The sequence below is a fragment of the Schistocerca gregaria genome, chromosome 9 (assembly GCF_023897955.1).
Source record: "Schistocerca gregaria isolate iqSchGreg1 chromosome 9, iqSchGreg1.2, whole genome shotgun sequence".
NCBI lineage: Eukaryota > Metazoa > Arthropoda > Insecta > Orthoptera > Acrididae > Schistocerca > Schistocerca gregaria.
The window spans coordinates 75,445,548-75,467,246 of record NC_064928.1 but is presented as its reverse complement, the minus strand read 5'-3'; the positions used below and the strand labels follow the sequence as shown (position 1 = coordinate 75,467,246).

Here is a 21,699-nt window from a genome sequence, read left to right as displayed (position 1 = left end):
ACATACTCAAATGACGTTTTTTGTTCAGACTCACTATCATCCCTCCATATCCACCCTGGATGTTTCATGCCACGTGCATTTGGTGAAAACAAAAGTTTTCCGGTTTCCAAGAGACGAAAAAAGACCAAAACGTGCGTATTTCCACGAGATCACGGAACACGCAGGAATAAACATGATTAGTTTAACTGAAGACTGTAATGAAAGTTCAGAGACCAATGGATGTCATATGGTGAACGATGATTGTGTTTAACAGGTTGGGGATCAGTAGAAGAGATGTGTATACACTTTAGAGGCTCTGTTTCGTAGACTTTTTTCCTTGGTTTGGTTTATATTACCACCTCTCAAAATGTGGAAAGGAAGAGCTTTCAGTAGAAGAGATGTCTCTCACAGAAGCGTAGATGAAAAACTACTCACAGTGGTTTACTTATGTATTTTAAAGCCCATGTTTACTAGAGGTTTTTCCTTGCTTAACCCACACTACCACTGCTGAAAGTATGCCGAAAGGGTTATGGTTCACCCTGTATAAACTTCGGTTCTAGCTCTCTGAGGCCTTTTTTTGTTATTGTTTTTGAGGGGGCGGGGGACTGCAGAAACACGTGAATACCAGCGCTTGATAGGAGGACTGGCAGGTATCACGAAATTTTTATGCGCTTCATTATGGGATCCCCTGAAGATATCGGAAGTCAACATGCGAAACAACACCAGATAAATGAGAGAGTGCAAATTATCAATCAAAAAACAGAACTACTTCGTAGAGTGTATCCGCACAATGGGCTGATGTGTTGGCGGTACGAACCTCCTGCAACTAATAATGTTGCAGGCATTGTGTTCTCACCTCTTGAAACCGGGATTCTGGCGTAGGTTCGATGACAATGTTGTCTATAGCAGGTGCAGTCGACGGCTGCGTCGCCTTGGCCCTCGCGAGGAACTTGTCTGCCGCAGTCCACAGGGCTGGCACTCGAGTTCCAAACTTGGGCATCAGCCGTTGCTGCAACACAAAAAACAACAGCTCTTGAGCCAAACGTTTTTGCTTGCTACTAGTTCCGTATCGCTCCTTTGGCAAAAGATTCGCATCTCCAGGGAGGGACTACAAAGTGGCAGGTGACCATGAGAAAAGGATTGAATAACCAACGAAAGGATAACGTTTTTAATATACTATTATTGGCCAGTTAATTAAAATTATTCTTTAACTATTTTTATCATAATTATATATTCTTTCTGTGTCTTATTATATTAATTATTGGTTTTAGTTGGTTGAGCTTAGTACCTTACTTCCTGTTACCTTTACTCTCCTGAAAAATTTAAAATGCTATGTCAGGGCAAGGGGCGTATTACGCAACGGCTATCTCGCAGAACTCCCTCGTCGTATGTGAATTCTTTAAAACCTTTGACTCACTGCGTTGATCGTACGGTACAACAATACGCATGTAGTTAGAAAAGAGTTACTTATATAACCAAAAACTACGACGGTAATATTGACAAAGATATAGCGGCTGCGAGTGGCAGTAGCGACGCTAAAACAGACTGATGTACATTGTATCTCTGGCTTTGTTGACTGACTTGAATGTAATTTCTAATTGTTTTGTTTTCGTGTTGTCTTCCTAGCGGGAGTAGAGAGAGGTATATATTGTTGTATGAAAGGGATAGTCCGCCATTGGAATCAGAATTGTTATGGTGTCTATATAGAAATGGTGGAATGATTAAAAATAATTGTAATTCGAAGAGCTCATCTTGATGAATAAACGGAGAATATAATTATCGTCAAAAAAAAAAGAAAGGAAAAGATAATTCATTCTTTTAAAAACCTGACACTTCAGATTGGAATTTGTATACGTTTAGCTTTACCTGCAAGATTTACATCCTGTGGTGAAAATAATTTCAAGAGCGTGCATCGAATTTATATTAACACGTATCAAAAACAGCGCCGAGCGACATTGCCATCTTTTTTCAAAAGTAACGTTCAATAGCCTGGAAGTGGATTTATTCTCGCTGCAACAATTAAGTATCTGTTGACATTTTCATTCCCCTCCCGTTTTTGAGATTGTGCGGAACCATCAATACTAAATTGTCGATCACCGCAGCTGTGGAGTCCAGGAATCGTCATCGTCGAGATTCAGAAGAAGAATTCTTGCTCCAACGAATCTCTATTGCTGGAGATACAGTGCAGTACACATTAATTCAAGAGAAAATTAGTACGTTATCGCGATTAACTTGGGGAAGGGATGTTATACGTTCTACGAGTCGGGACGTGGAATATCAGAAAGTTCAGTGTGGTAGGAAAGCTATAAAATTTGAAAAGGGAAATGCAGAAGCTCAGTCTAGGTATATTAGAGATCAGTGAAATGAAATGCAAAGAAGACAAGGACTTGTGGTCAGATGAGTATAGAGTAATACCAACAGCAGAGGCAGATAATGGTATAACGGGAGTAGGATTCGTTATGAATAGGGAGGTATGGCAGACAGTGTGTTACTGCGAACAGTTCAGTGATAGGATTGTTCTTATCAGAGTTGACAGCATACCAACACCGACAATGATAGTTCAGGTATACATGTCGACGCCTCAAGTTGAAGATGAACAGATAGAGAAAGTTGTGAGGATACTGAAAGGGTCGTGCAGTACGTACAGTGGGATGAAAATCTAATAGTCATGGGACGCTGGAACGCAGTTGTAGGGGAATGAGTAGAAGAATAACTTATAGGAGAATATGGACTTGGGATAAGGAATGAGAGAGGAGAAAGACTGAGTTCTGTAATAAATTTCAGTTAGTAATAGCGAATACTCTGTGTAAGGTGTCAGGCAAATCGAACACCTTCCATGAAATTCCTGACATGATAAGCAAATCCAGTAGTATATCACATAGTTCCGAATAAATTGTGACATTAAATTAACCAAAGTAATACAAGTAACGAGTGAGCAAATGGTATACCACTGACTAACACAAGAATGCCTAAATGCATGTCGTACCTTCCCACTGTGAAACCGACGCAGTTCCGAGGGGAGAAAAGAGAATAGAAGCCGAGAACAGAACTGTGTTAAGCTAGAAGGCCCTACGTTAAGGGACGGACTGGACACCCATATCGCCAGCCTACCTCTAAGACTACCACCCGCACGTTTTCGCATGAGACTTTTTCGCGTCTCTGTTATGTTGCAAACTTTAAAAACATTACCCCACCACGAAAAGTATAACGTTTCTCATTGGATAGACGGAATTTTTGTAGGCGGAGCTTAAGGTTAACATTGAGACCCTGATTACTCAGATGAAAACACAGCCAGATAGTTTTTTTTTTTTTAAACCAACTTCGGTAAATTGTAGTAAGGAGAAGTTAGGAGAGAGTTGCTTCCGAGATGGCGAGGTGAGCGGAGCTGTGCTGCCCGCCGCTGCCTAAACACCGACAAGGTAATAAACGCACGCGATGCCGCATTTTTGAGCGCATAAGGCTTCACTCAGAACTGCAGAAGTCTCATCTGTTACACCCCTTTTTGCGTAATACTAGTGTCGACCGTTAATTAAAACTCATGGTGTTCACATTTGCCACTTGAAGAACAGATCTGAAACGCTATGATTTTTCTTTTATATAGTTATTGAGGAGCCACATCAGCCACAGTAATTTACGACAAGTTAGATAAGTAATTAAAGATATTTGAGGTTCACTTTAGACCATTTTGATAGTTTTCTCTTCTGTGAAACTTAAATTAAACCTAGATTATAGATTTGATATGGCATAGGTCATCCTTCGATACATTGTAGAACTTGGAAACCCATTCAGGGAATATTCATTCACATTTTTGTGGAACGCAGTTGGTTTTTACCATCCTGTATTAAAACATATCCTTTTATCAATAGTGCAATTTATAAACGATGTTTTGTGAGTAGAATAAAATTTCCAATGGTAAACTTAACTGCTTTTTCGACGTTATTTTACCAGCTAACTAAAAATAGGAAAGCCTTGAACCCCTTCCACTAAATTTAGTTACTATTAAGATTCTTTTACAGGGAGTGCAGTGGAGCTGACGCTGAGATCATTTCCTATTTGGTTATATCATCGCTAGTCTCACTGAACTCTTCTGAATTCTACATGTCATGTGTGGTCTGGCGTCTCCTTACCAGCAACAGGTCCCAGGTTCAAACTACTCAATTCCCTAAAAAACACGCTCAGAGCGTCGTTGCGCGAAAGTGATAGGGAGACACGATATACGACAAACAGATACCACCATGAATATTTTGATCTCTTCAAGAATCACAAGAAAGATATGTATACTTGGAAAAGACAGTGTGATACAGGAAGATTTCCGTTAGATTGCAACATGATCAGGAAGAGAGTCCGAAATCAGATACTGAACTGAAAGGCATGGAACCGAAGCATTTGAGATGTGATGCTACAGGCGAATGTTGAAAATTAGGTGGACTGACAAGGTAAAGAATGAGGTGGTTTTTCGCAAAATCGGAGAGGAAAGGAATGCGTGGAAAACACTGACAAGAAGAAGGGACAGGATGATAGGACATCTGTTAAGACATCGGGGAATAACTTCCGTGGTAGTAGAGGGAGCTCTAGAGGGCCAAAACTGCAGAGTAAGACAGAGACTGGAGTACATAACAGCAAATAACTGAAGATGGAGGTTGCAAGTGCTGCTCTGGGATGAAGATGTTGGCTCAGGAGTGGAATTCGTGGCGGGCCGCATCAAACCAGACAGAAGACTAATGACTCAAAAAAATTAAATCAATTCCTGTAAGAGAGCAAGTTATCTTGAATCGGTCCAGTCAACGTATTAGTAGTAACAAGAAGCACTTGGATAGTTCAGTCAGTTTTTATTTGTACACAAGAAAGAGAAATTTGTGAGCACCTCCTGCTCCTGGGGAGAAGGTCTTCCGCCTGACAGTTCTGGATCTGCGGTGCGCAGCATTTGAACCAATCAGAAGGACCAATCTTCTTCATAGTTCTAATGAGGAGGCTAGACTGGCTGAAAAGGAGTGGACTGGTCGTTTCCAGAAAATGTTTCCGAGGCAGAGTTGAGATCAAGTCACCAGTATGTGTTGCGTGGTCCCACAAACATTGCTTGGCTATGTGGAGGGCGATATGGTTATTTGTGCGAAAATTGTGGCAAAAGTGCTTTGATTCACTTTAATTTTTCTCTCCAGTAATTTTTTCTTGGTATAAATTACAATTACACATCGTAATTAATCTTTTACTCTCAACATGTAATTTGAACCATGAATAAGGTATCAGTACAGTTCTTCAGAGTTCAAACGGGTTTCTCTCAATACAATTAGTCCTTTCTAGCCGCGTGACCAATGTACTCTACACCGCAGTGGCCACTTTCGTATTGTTTGAATGATTCAAGTGCTTTCCTGTTGTCTAACGCGGAAGAAAAAAATCAGGGAGGTAGGAAAATAGTCTGACTGTACATCCTACGATTTTGGAGTTCTATAGCGATTGCAGTTTAGCTAAGAAGAATTGCCAAACATAAGGTGTCCTTCCCCTACTGATGTTATGAGCTTTTCTCTTGTAATACATGTTTCTGCATTTGGCTTCTCTTTCAGAAACAGTTCCCAGTATTACTAATATTAATTTCAAGTCAAAAAGCACATCTAATTGGCAGTGGCACAGTAGGTTCTTTCGCAAATAGCTTCCCCGAACTGACACCACAGAGCCTGATATATGAGAACTTATTTTTCGACATTTCATCTGAACACCATACTGCTGTAATTGTTGTATTACGGTCGACGTATGCCTTCGAGAAGCACTTCGATGCTGGTAATTTGTTTCAGCCATAATGCGATATTTTGATTAATACGTAAGCGTACATAGGCCCTGCTAGGCCCATGGGTATCGACCGAACACCGTGCCATCCTCTGCAAATGGTGGGGTTGTTTGGGGAAGGAGACCAGACAGCGAGGTCATCGGTCTCATCGGATTAGAGAAGGACGGGGAAGGAAATCGGCCGTGCCCTTTGAAATGAACCATCCCAGCATTTGGCTGGAGCGATTTAGGGAAATCACGGAAGACCTAAACCAGGATGGCCGGACGCGACATTGAAGTGTCGTCCCCCCCCCCTCCCCCCCAACCCCCCGAATTCTACAAATGGTGTCATTGGTTTGGTATGGAGAGCCGTGGGGTCAGCGAGACCCGGAGCTTCTACTGGAGATCCTCAATTGGCATCACAAGACTGAGAGCACCACGAGTCCACCTATTAAGGAAAAATCCCTAGTAGTTTCTGGAGTCGAAGTCGAGTACTCTGCTTGGCAGGCAAACTCGCTGACCACTCAGCTCCGGAGGTGGACTGTTTTATTTAATATGAATTAATTACGCGATTCAGTCACATTAACGTGACCGCCGCATATATTCTTCGTCAACGTGCAATAACGACTCACAGGCGGCACGTGGCAGCACAGCAGTGGAGGGAATACACACCCAGGTGACAAAAGTCATAGGATAGCGTTATGCAATTATGCAGATGGCGGTAGAATCGCGTAAACGAGGCAGTGCATTGGAGGAGTTGTCATTTGTACTCGAATGATTCACTTGAAAAGATTTCCGGCGTGATCATAGCCGCACAGCGGGAATTAACTGACTCTGAACGTGGAATGGCTGTTGGAACCAGACGAATGGGACATTCCGTTCCGGAAATCGATAGGAAATTCAATATTCAGAGATCCATAGTGTCATGTGTGTGCCGAGAATACCAAATTTCAGGCATTATCTTCCACCAAGGAAACCCGAACGCCTTCACTTAACGATCGAGAGCGGCAACGTTTGCGTAGAGTTTTCAGTGCTAACAAACTAGTGACTCTGTGTGAAGTAAGGGCAAAACTAAATGTACGACGTACGACAAACGCACCCGTTAGGATAGTGCGGCAAAATTTGGCGTTAATGGGCTATGGCAGCAGACGACTGACGCCAGTGGCTTTGTTAACAGAACGGGATCGCCTGCAGCGCCTCTCCTGGGCTCCTGACAGTATCGCTTGGATCCTAGACGACTGGAAATCCGTGGCTTGGTCAGATTTCAGTTGGTAAGAGCTGATGGTAATATTTGAGTATGGCGCAGATCCCACGAAGCCCCAGATCCAAGTCGTCAACAAATTCGTGGTGGCTCCATAATGGTGTGGACTGCGCGTACATGGAATAGACTGCTAGTCCAAAGTGAGACGATCATTGAATGGAAATGGTTATGTTCGGCTACTTGGAGATCATTTTCAGCCAAACAACGATTCACTTTGTCACTGAGTCACAAATGTTCGAGATTGCTTTGAAGAAAAGTCTGTACCCCTATCGCCCGAAATGGCTTTGAGCACTATGCGACTTAACTTCTGAGGTCATCAGTCCCCTAGAACTTAGAACTACTTATACCTAACTAACGTAAGGAAATCACACACATCCATGTCCGAGGCAGGATTCGAACCTGCGACCGTAGCGGTCACCCGGCTCCAGACTGTGGCGCCTAGAACCGCACGGCCACTCCGGCCGGCTATCATCCGAAATGAATTCCTTCGAACATTTACGGGACATAATGTAAGTAGGCTGTTTAGGTTTTTATGTTGGTAACGCCACGTACAGTTCTTATGTAAGTAGGCTTGTTTAGGTTTTTATGTTGGTAACAACACGTAGCGCTCCGTATGAAAATCACTACTATGCTGTGTGCAGTCTGTGGCTGGTTTGCGTAGTTGGAATTCGCTGTTGTAGTGTAAGCAGCGGAATGTGAACAGTGCGTAGCGTTGCGCAGTTGGAGGTGAGCCTGCAGCAGTGGTGGATGTGGGGAGAGAGACAGCAGAATTTTAAGAGCGTACGTTCTGAACGTGTGTCCGCCAGAAGAGTAAATTTGTAATACTGGATATCATGATATATATATGACTTTTGAACATCGTTAAGGTAAATACATTCTTTGTTCTGTATCAAAATCTTTCATTTGTTAACTATGCCTATCAGTAGTTAGTGTCTCCATTAGTTAGAATCTTTTATTTAGTTGTTCAGTATTGGCGCTCGCTGTATTGCAGTAGTTCGAGTAACGAAGATTTTTGTTAGGTAAGTGATACTTGAAAGGTTTAGGTTGTTGTTAGTCAGGGCCATTCTTTAGTGGGGATTTTTGATAGTCAGATTGCGTTGCGCTAAAATATTGTGCATCAGTTTAGTATTGATCAGAATGAGTAAAGAGAGTAATGCCTGAGTACATTCAGTTTTGCTCAGCTGTTTGAAAATCAAATAACGTAGTGATTTATCAGCACAGTAACTGCAATAATTTTTCTAAGGGGATGTTTCAATAATCGAGAGGTCAGTTCGTCCACAAAATCTCGCACCGGAAATAATTTCGCTATTATGGAGGGCTAAACAGATAGCACTGCTGAATATTTCTCCAGGGGGCTTCAGCTTAGTGAGTCCTTGCTATAGCAAGTTGCTGTAAATCGCAGTTCAAAAGGAGGCGTGGAATGTCTGAAAGCAAATAGCCTGTAACAAACGTCGGAAGGGCCAGTCCGGAAGGCATACTCTGTTAATCTCGTTATTCTGTAAGACACAATGGATCAATACAAGTATGCAACTATGCGTGGGGCTATGCAGTTCGTCTTTCTGGAAGACACAGTGGGTAAATACAAATATGTGTCTATTCTTGCAGATATGCAGCTTGCTTTTCCACGGCATGATGATATCTACCAGGAGAACAATGCAATGTGTCACGTCTGAAAGCATACATCCTACATCTACATCAACATATATACTCCGCTGGCCACCTAGTGGTGTGTGGCGGAGGGCACAATTTGCGCCAAAATCATACCTCCCCCCCCTCTATTCCATTCGCGGATCGCACAAGGGAAAAATGATTGTGTGAACGCCTCAGTACGAGCTCTAATTTCGCTTACCTTTGAATGGTGATCATTGCGCGATTTGGAAGTTGGTGGTAATAATATATGCTCTACATTCTCGGCGAATATCGGATTTCGGAATTTAGTGAGCAGCCCATTCCGTTTAGCGTGTCGTCTATCTGCAAGTGTGTCCCACTTCAAACTTTCTAAGAGATTTGTAGCGCTCTCGGGGTGGCTAAATGTACCAGTCACCAATCTTGCCGCTCTTCTTTGGACCTTCTCAATCTCTTGAATCAGACCCAACTGGTACCGGTCCCATACAGACGAACAATACTCCAAGACTGGACGAACTAAAATAGTGTAAGCAATTTCCTTTGTTGAAGGACTGCATCGCTTCAGGAGTCTACCAATAAACCGCAATGTAGAGTTCGCCTTACCCGTTACTTGTGTAATATGATCATTCCATTTGAAATCATTTCGAATAGTCACACCCGGATACTTGACGCATGTTACCGCTTCCAAAGACTGGGCAATTATTTTGTACTCGTACATTAATGGGGATTTTCGTCTTCTTATACACAGTAGGATACAGTTACTAATATTGAGACATAACTGCCAGTCATTACACAACGCATTTATTTTCTGCAAATCCTCATTGATTTGTTCACAAGTTTCGTGTGATTCTACTTTCCTGTAGACTACAGCATCATCGGCAAACAGTCTAATGCCGCTGTCAATACCATCAACCAGATCGTTTATGTAAATCGTAAAAAGCAGTGGACTTATTACGCTGTCCTGGGGCACACCTGAAGTTACGCTTGTTCAAGTCACCCCATTCAGGATAACAGACTGCTCTCTGCCTGTTAGAAAACTTTCTATGAAACCGCAGATGTCGTCGCATAGACTGTAAGCGCGCACTTTTTGGAGCAAGCGACAGTGCGGAACTAAGTCGAAAGCTTTTCGAAAGTCGAGAAATATGGCATCAACCTAAGAGCCGGTATCTAGAGCCTGGTTTATATCATCACAAGAGGGCCATCTGTGTCTCGCATGACCGCTGTTTCCTAAAACCGTGCTGGCATCCTGCAACAATCGTTAGAAGCGCCAGGCCGTAGGGCATTTTCTGTGTGATCTCGTCATTCTGGAAGATTCGATGGATCAATACAAGTATGCCTCTATACTTTGGGTATGCAATCTGCTTTTCAGCGGCAGGATGACATCTGCCAGTATGGTAGTGCAACATGTCACACTGCTCAGTGTACGTGCGTGGTTCAGCGTGCACCAGAATGGATTTACAGTAGCCCCCTGTCCACCAAACTTGCCGGATTTAAATGCAAACGAGAATCTGAGAGATCACCTGGATCGGGCAGACAGCACCATGGAACCGAGAAACATAGCGGAGCTGGCCATGGTGCTAGAGTCGTAATGGCTCCACATATCTGTCGATGCCATCCAGAACCTCACTGAGTCTCATTCTGGACGTCAGCACTGTGATTATACAGGTTTTTGGCAGGTGGTCACATTAATGTGACTAGACCATGTATGACGTCAGCATAAATTTTTTTTTTTTTTAAGAGCTTTATCTGAAAACTACCTTCAGCAGTTACACAGAAGCCGACTCGTGGCGGTAACATATTAGACCTTCTGGTGACAAACAGACCCGAACTATTTGAATCAGTTAATGCAGAACAGGGAATCAGCGATCATAAAGCGGTTACTGCATCGATGATTTCAGCCGTAAATAGAAATATTAAAAAAGGTAGGAAGATTTTTCTGTTTAGCAAAAGTGACAAAAAGCAGATTTCAGAGTACTTGATGGCTCAACACAAAAGTTTTATCTCAAGTACAGATAGTGTTGAGCATTAGTGGACAAAGTTCAAAACCATCGTACAATATGTGTTAGATGAGTATGTGCCAAGCAAGATCGTAAGAGATGGAAAAGAGCCACCGTGGTACAACAACCAAGTTAGAAAACTGCTGCGGCAGCAAAGGGAACTTCACAGCAAACATAAACATAGCCAGCATTTGCAGACAAACAAAAATTACGCGAAGCGAAATGTAGTGTGAGGAGGGGTATGCGAGAGGCGTTCAATGAATTTGGATGTACGGACTTGGCAGAAAATCCTAAAAAAATTTGGTCTTATGTCAAAGCTGTAGGTGGATCAAAACAAAATGTCCATACACTCTGTGACCAAAATGCTACTGAAACAGAGGATGACAGACTAAAGGCCGAAATACTAAATGTCTTCTTCCAAAGCTGTTTCACAGAGGAAGACTGCACTGTAGTTCCTTCTCTAGATTGTCGCACAGATGACAAAATGGTAGATATCGAAATAGACGACAGAGGGATAGAGAAACAATTAAAATCGCTCAAAAGAGGAAAGGCCGTTGGACCTGACGCGATACCGGTTCGATTTTACACAGAGTACGCGAAGGAACTTGCCCCCCTTCTTGCAGCGGTGTACCGTAGGTCTCTAGAAGGGAGTAGCGTTCCAAAGGATTGGAAAAGGGCACAATTAAAATCGCTCAAAAGAGGAAAGGCCGTTGGACCTGATGCGATACCAGTTCGATTTTACACAGAGTACGCGAAGGAACTTGCCCCCCTTCTTGCAGCGGTGTACCGTAGGTCTCTAGAAGGGAGTAGCGTTCCAAAGGATTGGAAAAGGGCACAGGTCATCCCCATTTTTAAGAAGGGACGTCGAACAGATGTGAGAACTATAGACCTATATCTCTAACGTCGATCAGTTGTAGAATTTTGGAACACGTATATTTTCGAGTATGATGACTTTCCTGGAGACTAGAAATCGTCTGTAGGAATCAGCATGGGTTTCGAAAAAGACAGTCGTGTGAAACCCAACTCGCGCTATTCGTCCACGAGACTCAGAGGGCCATAGACACGGGTTCACAGGTAGATGCCGTGTTTCTTGACTTCCGCAAGGCGCTTGACACAGTTCTCCACAGTCGTTTAATGAACAAAGTAAGAGCATACGGACTATCAGACCAACTGTGTGATTCGATTGAAAAGTTCGTAGATAACAGAACGCAGCATGTCATTCTCAATGGAGAGAAGTCTTCAGAAGTAAAAGTGATTTCAGGTGTGCCGCAGGGGAGTGTCATAGGACCGTTGCTATTCACAATATACATAAATGACCTGGTGGATGACATCGGAAATTCACTGAGGCTTTTTGCAGATGATGCTGTGGTGTATCGAGAGGTTGCAACAATGGAAAATTGTACTGAAATGCAGGAGGATCTGCAGCGAATTGACGCATGGTGCAGGGAATGGCAGTTGAATCTCAATGTAGATAAGTGTAATGTGCTGCGAATACATAAAAAGATAGATCCCTTATCATTTAGCTACAAAATAGCAGATCAGCAGCTGGAAGCAGTTATTTCCATAAATTATCAGGGAGTACGCATTAGGAGTGATTTAAAATGGAATGATCATATAAAGTTGATCGTCGGTAAAGCAGATTCCAGACTTTCATTGGAAGAATCCTAAGAAAATGCAATCCGAAAACAAAGGAAGTAGGTTACAGTACGCTTGTTTGCCCACTGCTTGGATACTGCTTAGCAGTGTGGGATCCGTACCAGATAGGGTTGATAGAAGAGATAGAGAAGATCGAAGGGAGAGCAGCGCGCTTCGTTACAGGATCATTTAGTAATCGCGAAAGCGTTACGGAGATGATAGATAAACTCCAGTGGAAGACTCTGTAGGAGAGACGCTCAGTAGCTCGGTACGGGCTTTTGTTAAAGTTTCGAGAACATAGCTTCACCGAAGAGTGAAGCAGTATATTGCTCCATCCTACATATATCTCGCGAACAGACCATGAGGATAAAATCAGAGAGATTAGGGCCCACACAGAAGCATACCGACAATCCTTCTTTCCACGAACAATACGAGACTGGAATAGAAGGGAGAACCGATAGAGGTACTCAGGGTACCCTCCACCACACACCGTCAGGTGGCTTGCGGAGTATGGATGTAGATGTACATCTACATCTACATCTACATCTACATGACTACTCTGCAATTCACATTTAAGTGCTTGGCAGAGGGTTCATCGAACCACAATCATACTATCTCTCTACTATTCCACTCCCGAACAGCGAGCGGGAAAAACGAACACCTAAACCTTTCTGTTCGAGCTCTGATTTCTCTTATTTTATTTTGATGATCATTCCTACCTATGTAGGTTAGGCTCAACAAAATATTTTCGCATTCGGAAGAGAAAGTTGGTGACTGAAATTTCGTAAAAAGGTCTCGCCGCGACGAAAAACGTCTATGCTGTAATGACTTCCATCCCAACTCGTGTATCATATCTGCCACACTCTCTCCCCTATAACGCGATAATGTAGATGCAGAAGTGCTCTGATAACTTAACGTCAGTGTTCTTTGGTGAAATCGAAATTCAGATTCAAAACTTCTGAGTCATATGCAAAGTATCAGTCACACAGTGTTTGGTTTGGTTTTGACCATTTTGTAGTTATTTTTGTTTCTGTTATGTTTTTATCCCCTCGATCTTCATACAAAAACGGTTCAGACAATGCACGCATGGATACAGTCACGGTTCTGTAGGTATCCGCAAACATTTTTCGGTGAAGTAACTGACCGTTTTGTCTCACAGAGGGATACATGTAATAACAGTTACGGCAATTACTATTGAAATAATGAACAATTCACCTACTTTTGGCCAGTTGCCTCGTTTTCATTTGACAGCCCCGTGTACGCGGGAACTGGATTCTTTAAAGAATCGTGGATGGTATGGTTTACACAGGTTGCGCTAGGCCAGTGTTTCTCAACCTTCAGTATTGACGAAACAGTTTTCTTGATATAATTTTCTATTCCAGTCTCGTATTGTTCATGGATAGAAGGATAGTCGGTATGCTTCTGTGTGGGCCCTAATCTCTCTGATTTTATCCTCATGGTCTGTTCGCGCCTTGCCCCCCTCTCGTCATACCATATAGTTATGTCGAAAGGCTGATATGGGGGGATTAGCCGAGCAGTCTAGGGGGCTGCAGTCATGGACTGTGCAGCTGGTCCCTGCGGAGGTTCGAGTCCTCCATCAGGCACGGGTGTGTGTGTGTTTGTCCTTAGGATAATTTAGTTTAAGTAGTGTGTAAGCTTAGGGACTGATGACCTTAGCAGTTAAGTACCATAAGATTTCACACACTTTTTTTTTTTTTTTTTTTTTTTTTTAAGGTTTATGTGAACGTAAAGTCCGATCGGCCGTGAAGTGGAAACCACTGTGAAACTTAAGAAATGTTTCATTTGAAACAGGTAGCTATACCTTCGAGGTACGTCTCTATAGACGCCACTTTTGTCGTAACGTTGCACTAACTTTTCAACACCATCGTCAAAGAAGCAGCCACCTGTGTTTTCTACATTGCTTTGCAGATCGTCCCAAATTGCTGTCTCCATAACCAGCGATTCATGTGAGCAGGGATGAAAATCAAAGGGAACCAAGTCAGTGCTGTATGGTGAGTGATGAAACGCATCCAATCGAGAAATCAGCCCATAATTTTCATCGGGAAGGACATGCATGACAGTTACGTTATGTGGTGTTGCGCGAAATCAGGCGAAATCTCTCACCAGGCACTCATACTTGACGGGGTACACTATTTTCTAGGCTTTATTGTGTTTACTTGGTGCTCAGAACTGAAAAGAGCGGCGTGCGCCACCGACTGGCTTAGTAGGGACACTGGCCAGTACATTTGTGCAAAGCTTCGTCGGGTTTTCACTGTGGTTTTCATTTCGCGCCCGATCGGACCTTACTTTCCGAATGTATATATAGTCAACATAGGAGGGAAGGCAGGCGGGAGAGGAGGAAGATGCGAAGAACATTATGAGACACAAAACTGCGTCGCCAGTTTTGCAAGGCTGAGGAAGACCGGCTTAGTGCAAGGTAGGTAAATTTATTGCTGTTTTGCAACATCGATCCGCTATATTGACAAATGCATAATCGATAGTCGTCTATTGCTCTCCGTCTTGTAACTGGCGTGCGAAAATACTGCCAAAGGTCTCTCAGCTCCCTAACATTCCAGGGGAAGTGGCGGAACCAAAAGACAATGAATTTTGGGCAGGGTGGATTGATAAGATTTTTACATTAAGATATTTGCATTTCGGAACCTATTACAAATTTCAACATCCTATCTTTGCCAAACCGGGTTGTCTGCTTTGGCTGCTGTGAAGACAAAAATATAAATCTCAGCTGAACAGAGACAGACGAACTCAGAGTGGCTTTTTCTAATTTTAAACCCCTTTTTGACAAAATTTGCTGTGCAACCCAGGCGCGAAGGAGTCATTAATAATTGCAAGACTTCTTTTTAATTTAGATGTTGTTCATCACTGCTATACTTCCTTTTACAAGAGCGTTATGTAACTGTAAGTATAAATTTTTTAATATGTGAGATAAAAATAGCCACCAGTTGCGGAAGATAGCAATCAAAGGATCTTGACCTAGGTTTCAAACCATATAAATTGGCCTTCTTCAGAATTACAATAGCGCTTTACATGCTGACCATGATGTGCCACCAATAGTCTCACAAGGGGACCCTACACACTGTAAATCACGGATTTTGATGCACTTCAAATATATTGTAGAAGCACTTACCCTGAGTACCTATCTATCCGGTATTTTAGCGACGGGCCTTGCTTTTTGAGAAAATCGCTTTTGAAGTTCATTTCGTGCTTTGTATACCCGTAACTTTAAGTACATTCCAGGCAAGTCAGCGTAGCGCAGCGGTAAACGTGCAAGGTTACCACGCTGAAGGTATCGTTTCCGAATCGTGCTACTGTGCTTTTGTTTGTTTGTTTTTTCTTTCAAAATAGACCGAATTATTCAATTTTATTTCAAAGAATATTAACAAACGATGAAAAGTGTGCGAAGCACAAATTTTCGCGACACCACACGCATTTTATGAAAGCAACCATCTTGCAGGCGCATGGTTTCTTCATGAGCAATACCGGAACACACAATTCTTTTGCATTCAAGAGGATTTCTCTTTCATCCGCTAATTTCTATGCGAACCATGCGTATCTAATCATGGTTTCAAAATTAGGTCCGCTGAATTGATGTAGGATTAGCGAATGTAATTCTATAGAATCTTCCCTAGAAGCGATCTCTCTTTTGTCTTTCATCAAGTCAGGAGTATTCTGAATAATTTGTGTGAAGATTTTCACTTGTTGGTAAAAATAAACATCGCAGGGCTGGCAATAAGGAGTGCACTTTGGTGGGACCACTTTTTGGGTGCAGGTGCTCGCTTTCCTTTCCTCAGTGAATAGATGATGGTATAATCGGTTTTCCCTCCTCACGAATCGATAATGTACAAAAATTTTGTCCGTCTCACGTACGGAAGTATTACAGAACGCAAACATTCTTCGTACACCAGTTTCGTGCACTTCCTGGATTTCGTGCAGGACACGACTACATTTCTGTATTTCGCAATTAATTCGTCTACTCGTTTTTGAACGTTAGGACCAAATTTTACGGACAGATCTTACATTTGGGAGCAGGATTCAAACACGGTACCGAAAGCGCGGTAACCATGAACATTTACCAATGCGCTACGCTGACTTGCTCGGAAAATGTGTAATGATACGGGTGTAGGAAGCGCGCAATGAACTTCAAAATCGAATTTCTCAAAAACCAAGGCCCGTCGCTAAAAATCCGGATAGGCAGAGACCCATTGTAAGTGCCTCTACAACATATTTGAAGCGTATCAAAATCCGTGATTTATAGTATTGAGGGTCCCCTTGTTATTCATAATTAAACTGACAGACATAAAAACAGCCGTCTGGATTTTACATAATAAAATAATTATTAGATGCGGGTTGTGTGACTAGTAACGGATAAAAATGCAAGCGTAAGCATTTCTGATGGCTATTGTTTCGGTGCCACAGCTGGAGCAATTTGCTTGCGGATTACCTCGACCGTAGCGTTGCCCGCGGATTTTGTTCCACCTGAGCGTATCGCGAAATTGAGGTCCGATGCGCGCGCGATCTGACCTTTCGCCACCAGCTGCCGACCGTTGGTCTGGAAGGACCAGCCCACCCCCTCCCTATAATGCGGCAGTAATTAATCAGGGCCCCGTCGTAGCGGTGGCCGCATTAATCACCCCTTGATTAACCCGACCTGGCATTTACACTGGCGAAAAATCACCCACCGCCACCTCAAATAACTTGACCGCTAAGGGCGGGCGAAAGGGGGGGGGGGGGGGTACCTCAGGTTGTTTCATACGGGAGCTGTGGAACGCCTCGGTGAAAAATGGACGTGCTACTGCTTGCTGGCTAGCGAGACAAGGCGAGATTATATAGAGGCGTGCTGTTCGGTCGGGTAGCTGTTTTACTTATTGGTTTGAGGCAAAGGCCTTTGCACCAGATGGCGTTATGTCACATACATACAGAAAGAAAACACACCATTTGTCAGAAAAAAAATTCACTTTCCACCGTGGAAGGCTGTTACAGAAAACGGTTCAGAAGCGTTTGAGGACAGACGCGTGTCACACTTTTAGGGCATCATCATATTGTCTAAAAGTAGCTGGATACGTGACCCATCAATCATAAAACCCATTAATCATAAGACAGCATATAATGTAAAATAGACACCAAGCTAACCGGATACACAATGAAGCGCCAAAGAAACTGGTATGGGTATGGGTATTTCAATACAGATATATGTAAACAGGCAGAATACGACGCTGCGGTCGGAATTGCCTATAGAAGACAACAAGGGTCTGCCGCAGTTCTTAGGTCGGTTGCTGCTGCTGCAATGAATGGTTATCAAGATTTAAGTGAGTTTGAACGTGGTGTTGTAGTCGGCGTATGAGCAATAGAGCACAGCATCTCCGAGGTACCGATGAAGGGGGGTTTTGCCGTACGATCATTTCACGAATGTACCGTGAATATCAGGAATCTGGTAACAAATCAAATATCCGACGTCGTTGCTCCCGGAAAAAGATCGTTGAAGAACGGGACCAACGGCGACTGAAGAGAATCGCTCAACGTGACAGAAGTGCGACACTTCCGCAAATTGCAGCGGATTTCAGTGCTGCCCCATCAACAAGTGTCTGTGTGCGAACAATTGAACGAATCGTGAGCTTTCGGTGCCGAAGCCCTATTCGCGTACCTTTGATGACTGTACAACACAGAACTTTAGGCCTCGCCTGGACTCATGAACACCGACAATGGACTGTTGATGACTGGAGACATATTGCCTGGTGGACGAGTCTCGTTTCAAATTGTATCAAGCGGACGGACGTGTATGGCTATGGAGACAACCTCGTGAATCCATGGATCCTGCATGTCAGCTGGTGGAGGCTCTGTAATCGTGTGGAGTGATACGAGCTCATACGTCTAGACAGGTGTCCCGTACGTAACGATCCTTTATGATCACCTGCATCCATTCATGTCCATTGTGTATTCCGACGTTTTTTTAGCATTAAATTCTGAACTATTATAAAAACAATACATTTCTATCCGTAAATTTGAGCAAGTTATGACGGGTTGAATGTTGGTGGTGGAAAATAGGTGTTTTGAGATCATGTGTTTCACTTTATTAACACTGTTTAATTTATTTCAGAAACAAATTCCACATGTATATTATCCTTAAAATGTCATTTGTCAAGCGGCATAGACTTTTTTAAGTTAACACTATATACAGAGTGGTTAACCCGTTCATATCCATGGCACATTATAGTAAACAAAAGTTTAAATTGAAGAAATATGAAAGTAATCAGAAGTAGCAGAAATGAGGCCAGCGAGAAACTTAACATTGGGATTAATGGTCACGAAGTAGGTGAATTAAGGAATTGTGGTATCTAGACAGCAAACAGCCCATGATGGACGGAGCAAGGAGGACATCAAAAGCAGACTAGCACTGGCCAAAAAAAGCATTCCTGGCCAAGAGAAGACTGCTAGTATCAAACACACGCCTTAATATGAGGAAGACATTTCTCAGAATGTACGTTTCGAGCACAGCACTATATGGTAGTGGAACATGGACTGCGGGAAAACCGGAAGCATTTCAGATGTGCTACAGACGAATGTTAAGAATTATGTTGGTTGATAAGATAAGGAATGAGGAGGTTCTGTCCAGAATGGGAGAGGAAAGGAATATGTGGGAAACACTGACAATAAGAAGGGTCAGGATGATAGGACTTCTGTTAAGATATGAGGGAATGCGTTCCATGGTATTAGAGGCAGTTGTAGAGGTTAAAAACTGTAGAGGAGGACAGAGAGCGGAATATGCAGCAAATAATTGAGGACGTGGGTTGCAAGTGCTACTCCGAGATGAAGAGGTACGGACAGGAGAGGAATTTGGGGCTGGGCGCATCAAACCAGTCAGAAGACTGATGACAAAAAAAAATACATATAAGTAAAAAAGGTTCAACTAGAACGATAGACTAAACAAAAAAGAACGAAACCAGCCGATAGAGAAAGAGTAACAGAGGAATTAGAACGAAAAACGTGAACGAGATCGGCCGAAGCGAACGTGAATTACAATTCCCGGGATCGAGACCGACAGTGACCGAAGTAAACGTTGAATCGCCGTTCCTTCAAAATCGTTTCTTCTTCTGGTCACTTTGGTGAACCGTTCTTTTGGACCCGTTGGTTCGCGAATGACTCTCCTCTACAGCAGACCAAGGGTCGTGTACAAAGACTCCTCATCCAGATGAACGGCTGAACGAAAATGTTCCGCTCCTCGGACCCAGGCCGATAGGGGCAGAACGATGCTAACGGGGACATTCACCTTGGCTTCCACAGGACATTTGGTAGTAGTCGAAGCAATCGTGACAGCTATACACTGCGTGACTGCGGACCATGTACACTCTTTGACGCATGATGTCTTCCCTGACTGTGATGGCGTCTTCCAACAGGATAACTGTCCGTGTCACGAGGCCAGAACTGGGGTGTAAGCCGTGGCGCCACTGAGTTAGTAGACTGTTTTGTCTGGCGCCACTGGCTCAGGTGTAGTGTCGACTGTCCCTCCTGAGGCCCCGTTTCCAATATCTACGAGGAAGAGTTGGTATCTGTGGGTTGTGTCCTTAGAAGGTCTCTGCTTAGGGTTCGCTGGCCCGAGAGGGAGACACGGAGTTTGGGGATTGGCGGTAGCGTCACGACAAGAGGCGGTCACGAGGTCAGAGCGGCCGAAACCGCGAGCTGCGCGAGGAGGGCCTGCACGCAGCGGAGACACCGCGCCACTTCACGAGGGTCAGCGTCGGCCTCCAGCAGCAGGCCGACACCCCGCCCGTCGGTTAGCAGCATTAGTGTCGGACGACCGCTCGTGGCCTGGCTGCCCTCTTCTACCTGGCTTTCGTCGGCACCACTCAGTAACCTCTGCGACGCGCCGTGGATCCACGGACCTGCTTTTGCTGATGAAGGGGAGTAACATTCTGCAATCCTTGTGGTGATTAGTTTCATTCTCTACCTGCCCTCCTTATTGTTTTCTGTTTTGTACCCGACCATCAGAGTTTTACACGGTCGGCTTTTGGTACTAAATACATTTATTTATTTTATTTATTTATTTAACCTGGCAAGATTAGGGCCATCAGGCCCTCTCTTACATCTAACCAGGCATTCTACTTATTTTACAGTCATATGTTTTAGTAGGCATGTTAAACTACATCTAATACAAAAAGTGAGATAAACAATTAGAAAGGTACACCTCGAAAAATACATTATTGAAGAGAAAGATTTTAGGTAGGAGTGCTGGCAGCAGGGAGTATGAGGGAGACTCATGGTCATGGTGAAGGGAGGAGAAAAATAGAGAGACATGATGAAACATGATTAAGGAAAATATAAAGGAAAAGAAGACTGTGTGGCTAATAGAGATAGATGAAGTGGAAGGCATCTCAGGAGCAAGATAGGAGTCGCTAGCTTTGCTATTTGACAGATGAGAGGATTGGCCTTGCACATTAATTTTGTGGAGAATTTTATGCGGATGATAGTAGGAAATGCTTCAACTTCTTCTTAAAAGCAACAGTAGATTGAATTTTCCTCAAGGTAAGGGGCAGTTTGTTCCAGAGGCGGACAGCGGCAAACTGAGAAGGAGTTTGCAAAAGTTTTTGTTTTGTGAGTGGGCACAGTAAGGATACCAGATAAGAGTGACCTCGTGTTTCGATTATGATGGCATGACAGGTTTTTAATCTCTGAAGCAAGGTACTGGGGTGCTTGCGCGACGAGGAGTCGGTGAAGTAGACATAGAGTGTGGTAGTCACGCAGTTTGTTCGGCCGCAGCCACCCTAGCTCGGAGTATGAAGCACTAACATGATCATATCGGCGAATGTTGGAGGTGTAACGCACACAGGCATTCATGGTTAGCTCTAGCCGTCTTTTGTTTTCACTACTCACGCCTTGTTGAATCACATCACAATAGTGGAGGTTCGGTAGAACGAGTGCTTGCACGAGCTGGCGTTTCAAGTCCTGTGGAAATATCTTCCGAAACTTTTTGAGAGCATAGAGACAAGCAGACGTCTTTCGGCACACTGCGACTGTATTCTCCGCCCAGTTGAGATGCTCGTCCAAAGTTACACCCAAGTTCTTCACTGTTTTCTGATATGGTATTGGAGTACCTTCGAGCAGAATAGGAGGTAGCCGTTCGCGGAAATCTGAACTTATTAATTTCTGATGGGCTTTTAAGATTACTTGCGTCTTTCTTGCATTTAATTTAAGCCCCAGGTTCTTCGCCCATGTCACTACTGAAGACAGATCATCATTCATCAGAGCGATTGCAGTGTTTACGTCTTCAGGTCTGACGCTTAGGTAGAGCTGGAGGTCGTCGGCATGGAAATGATGTTTACAGGAGGACAAGACCGACGAAATATCGTTGACATATAAAGAAAAGAAAAGTGGTCCTAAGACTGATCCTTGTGGCACTCCCGAAGAAACATGTTTCCAGGAAGATTTTTC

At 43.4% G+C, this 21,699-nt stretch overlaps 1 protein-coding gene across 6 annotated transcripts in view; it reads right to left on the bottom strand.

Annotated features, from left to right (window-relative positions):
- The window catches only part of LOC126292294 (uncharacterized), a 225,027-nt gene that overhangs the window by 44,552 nt on the left and 158,776 nt on the right, over positions 1 to 21,699 (bottom strand). For all 6 annotated transcript variants that reach the window (XR_007552085.1, XR_007552084.1, XR_007552083.1 and 3 more), the window contains exon 2: positions 836 to 988. Coding sequence is in view for 2 of the 6 variants with exons in the window: in XM_049986213.1 (XP_049842170.1) it covers positions 836 to 988 (153 nt within the window). In the remaining 4 variants the exon portion in view is untranslated. The remainder of the gene's footprint in view (positions 1 to 835; positions 989 to 21,699) is intronic.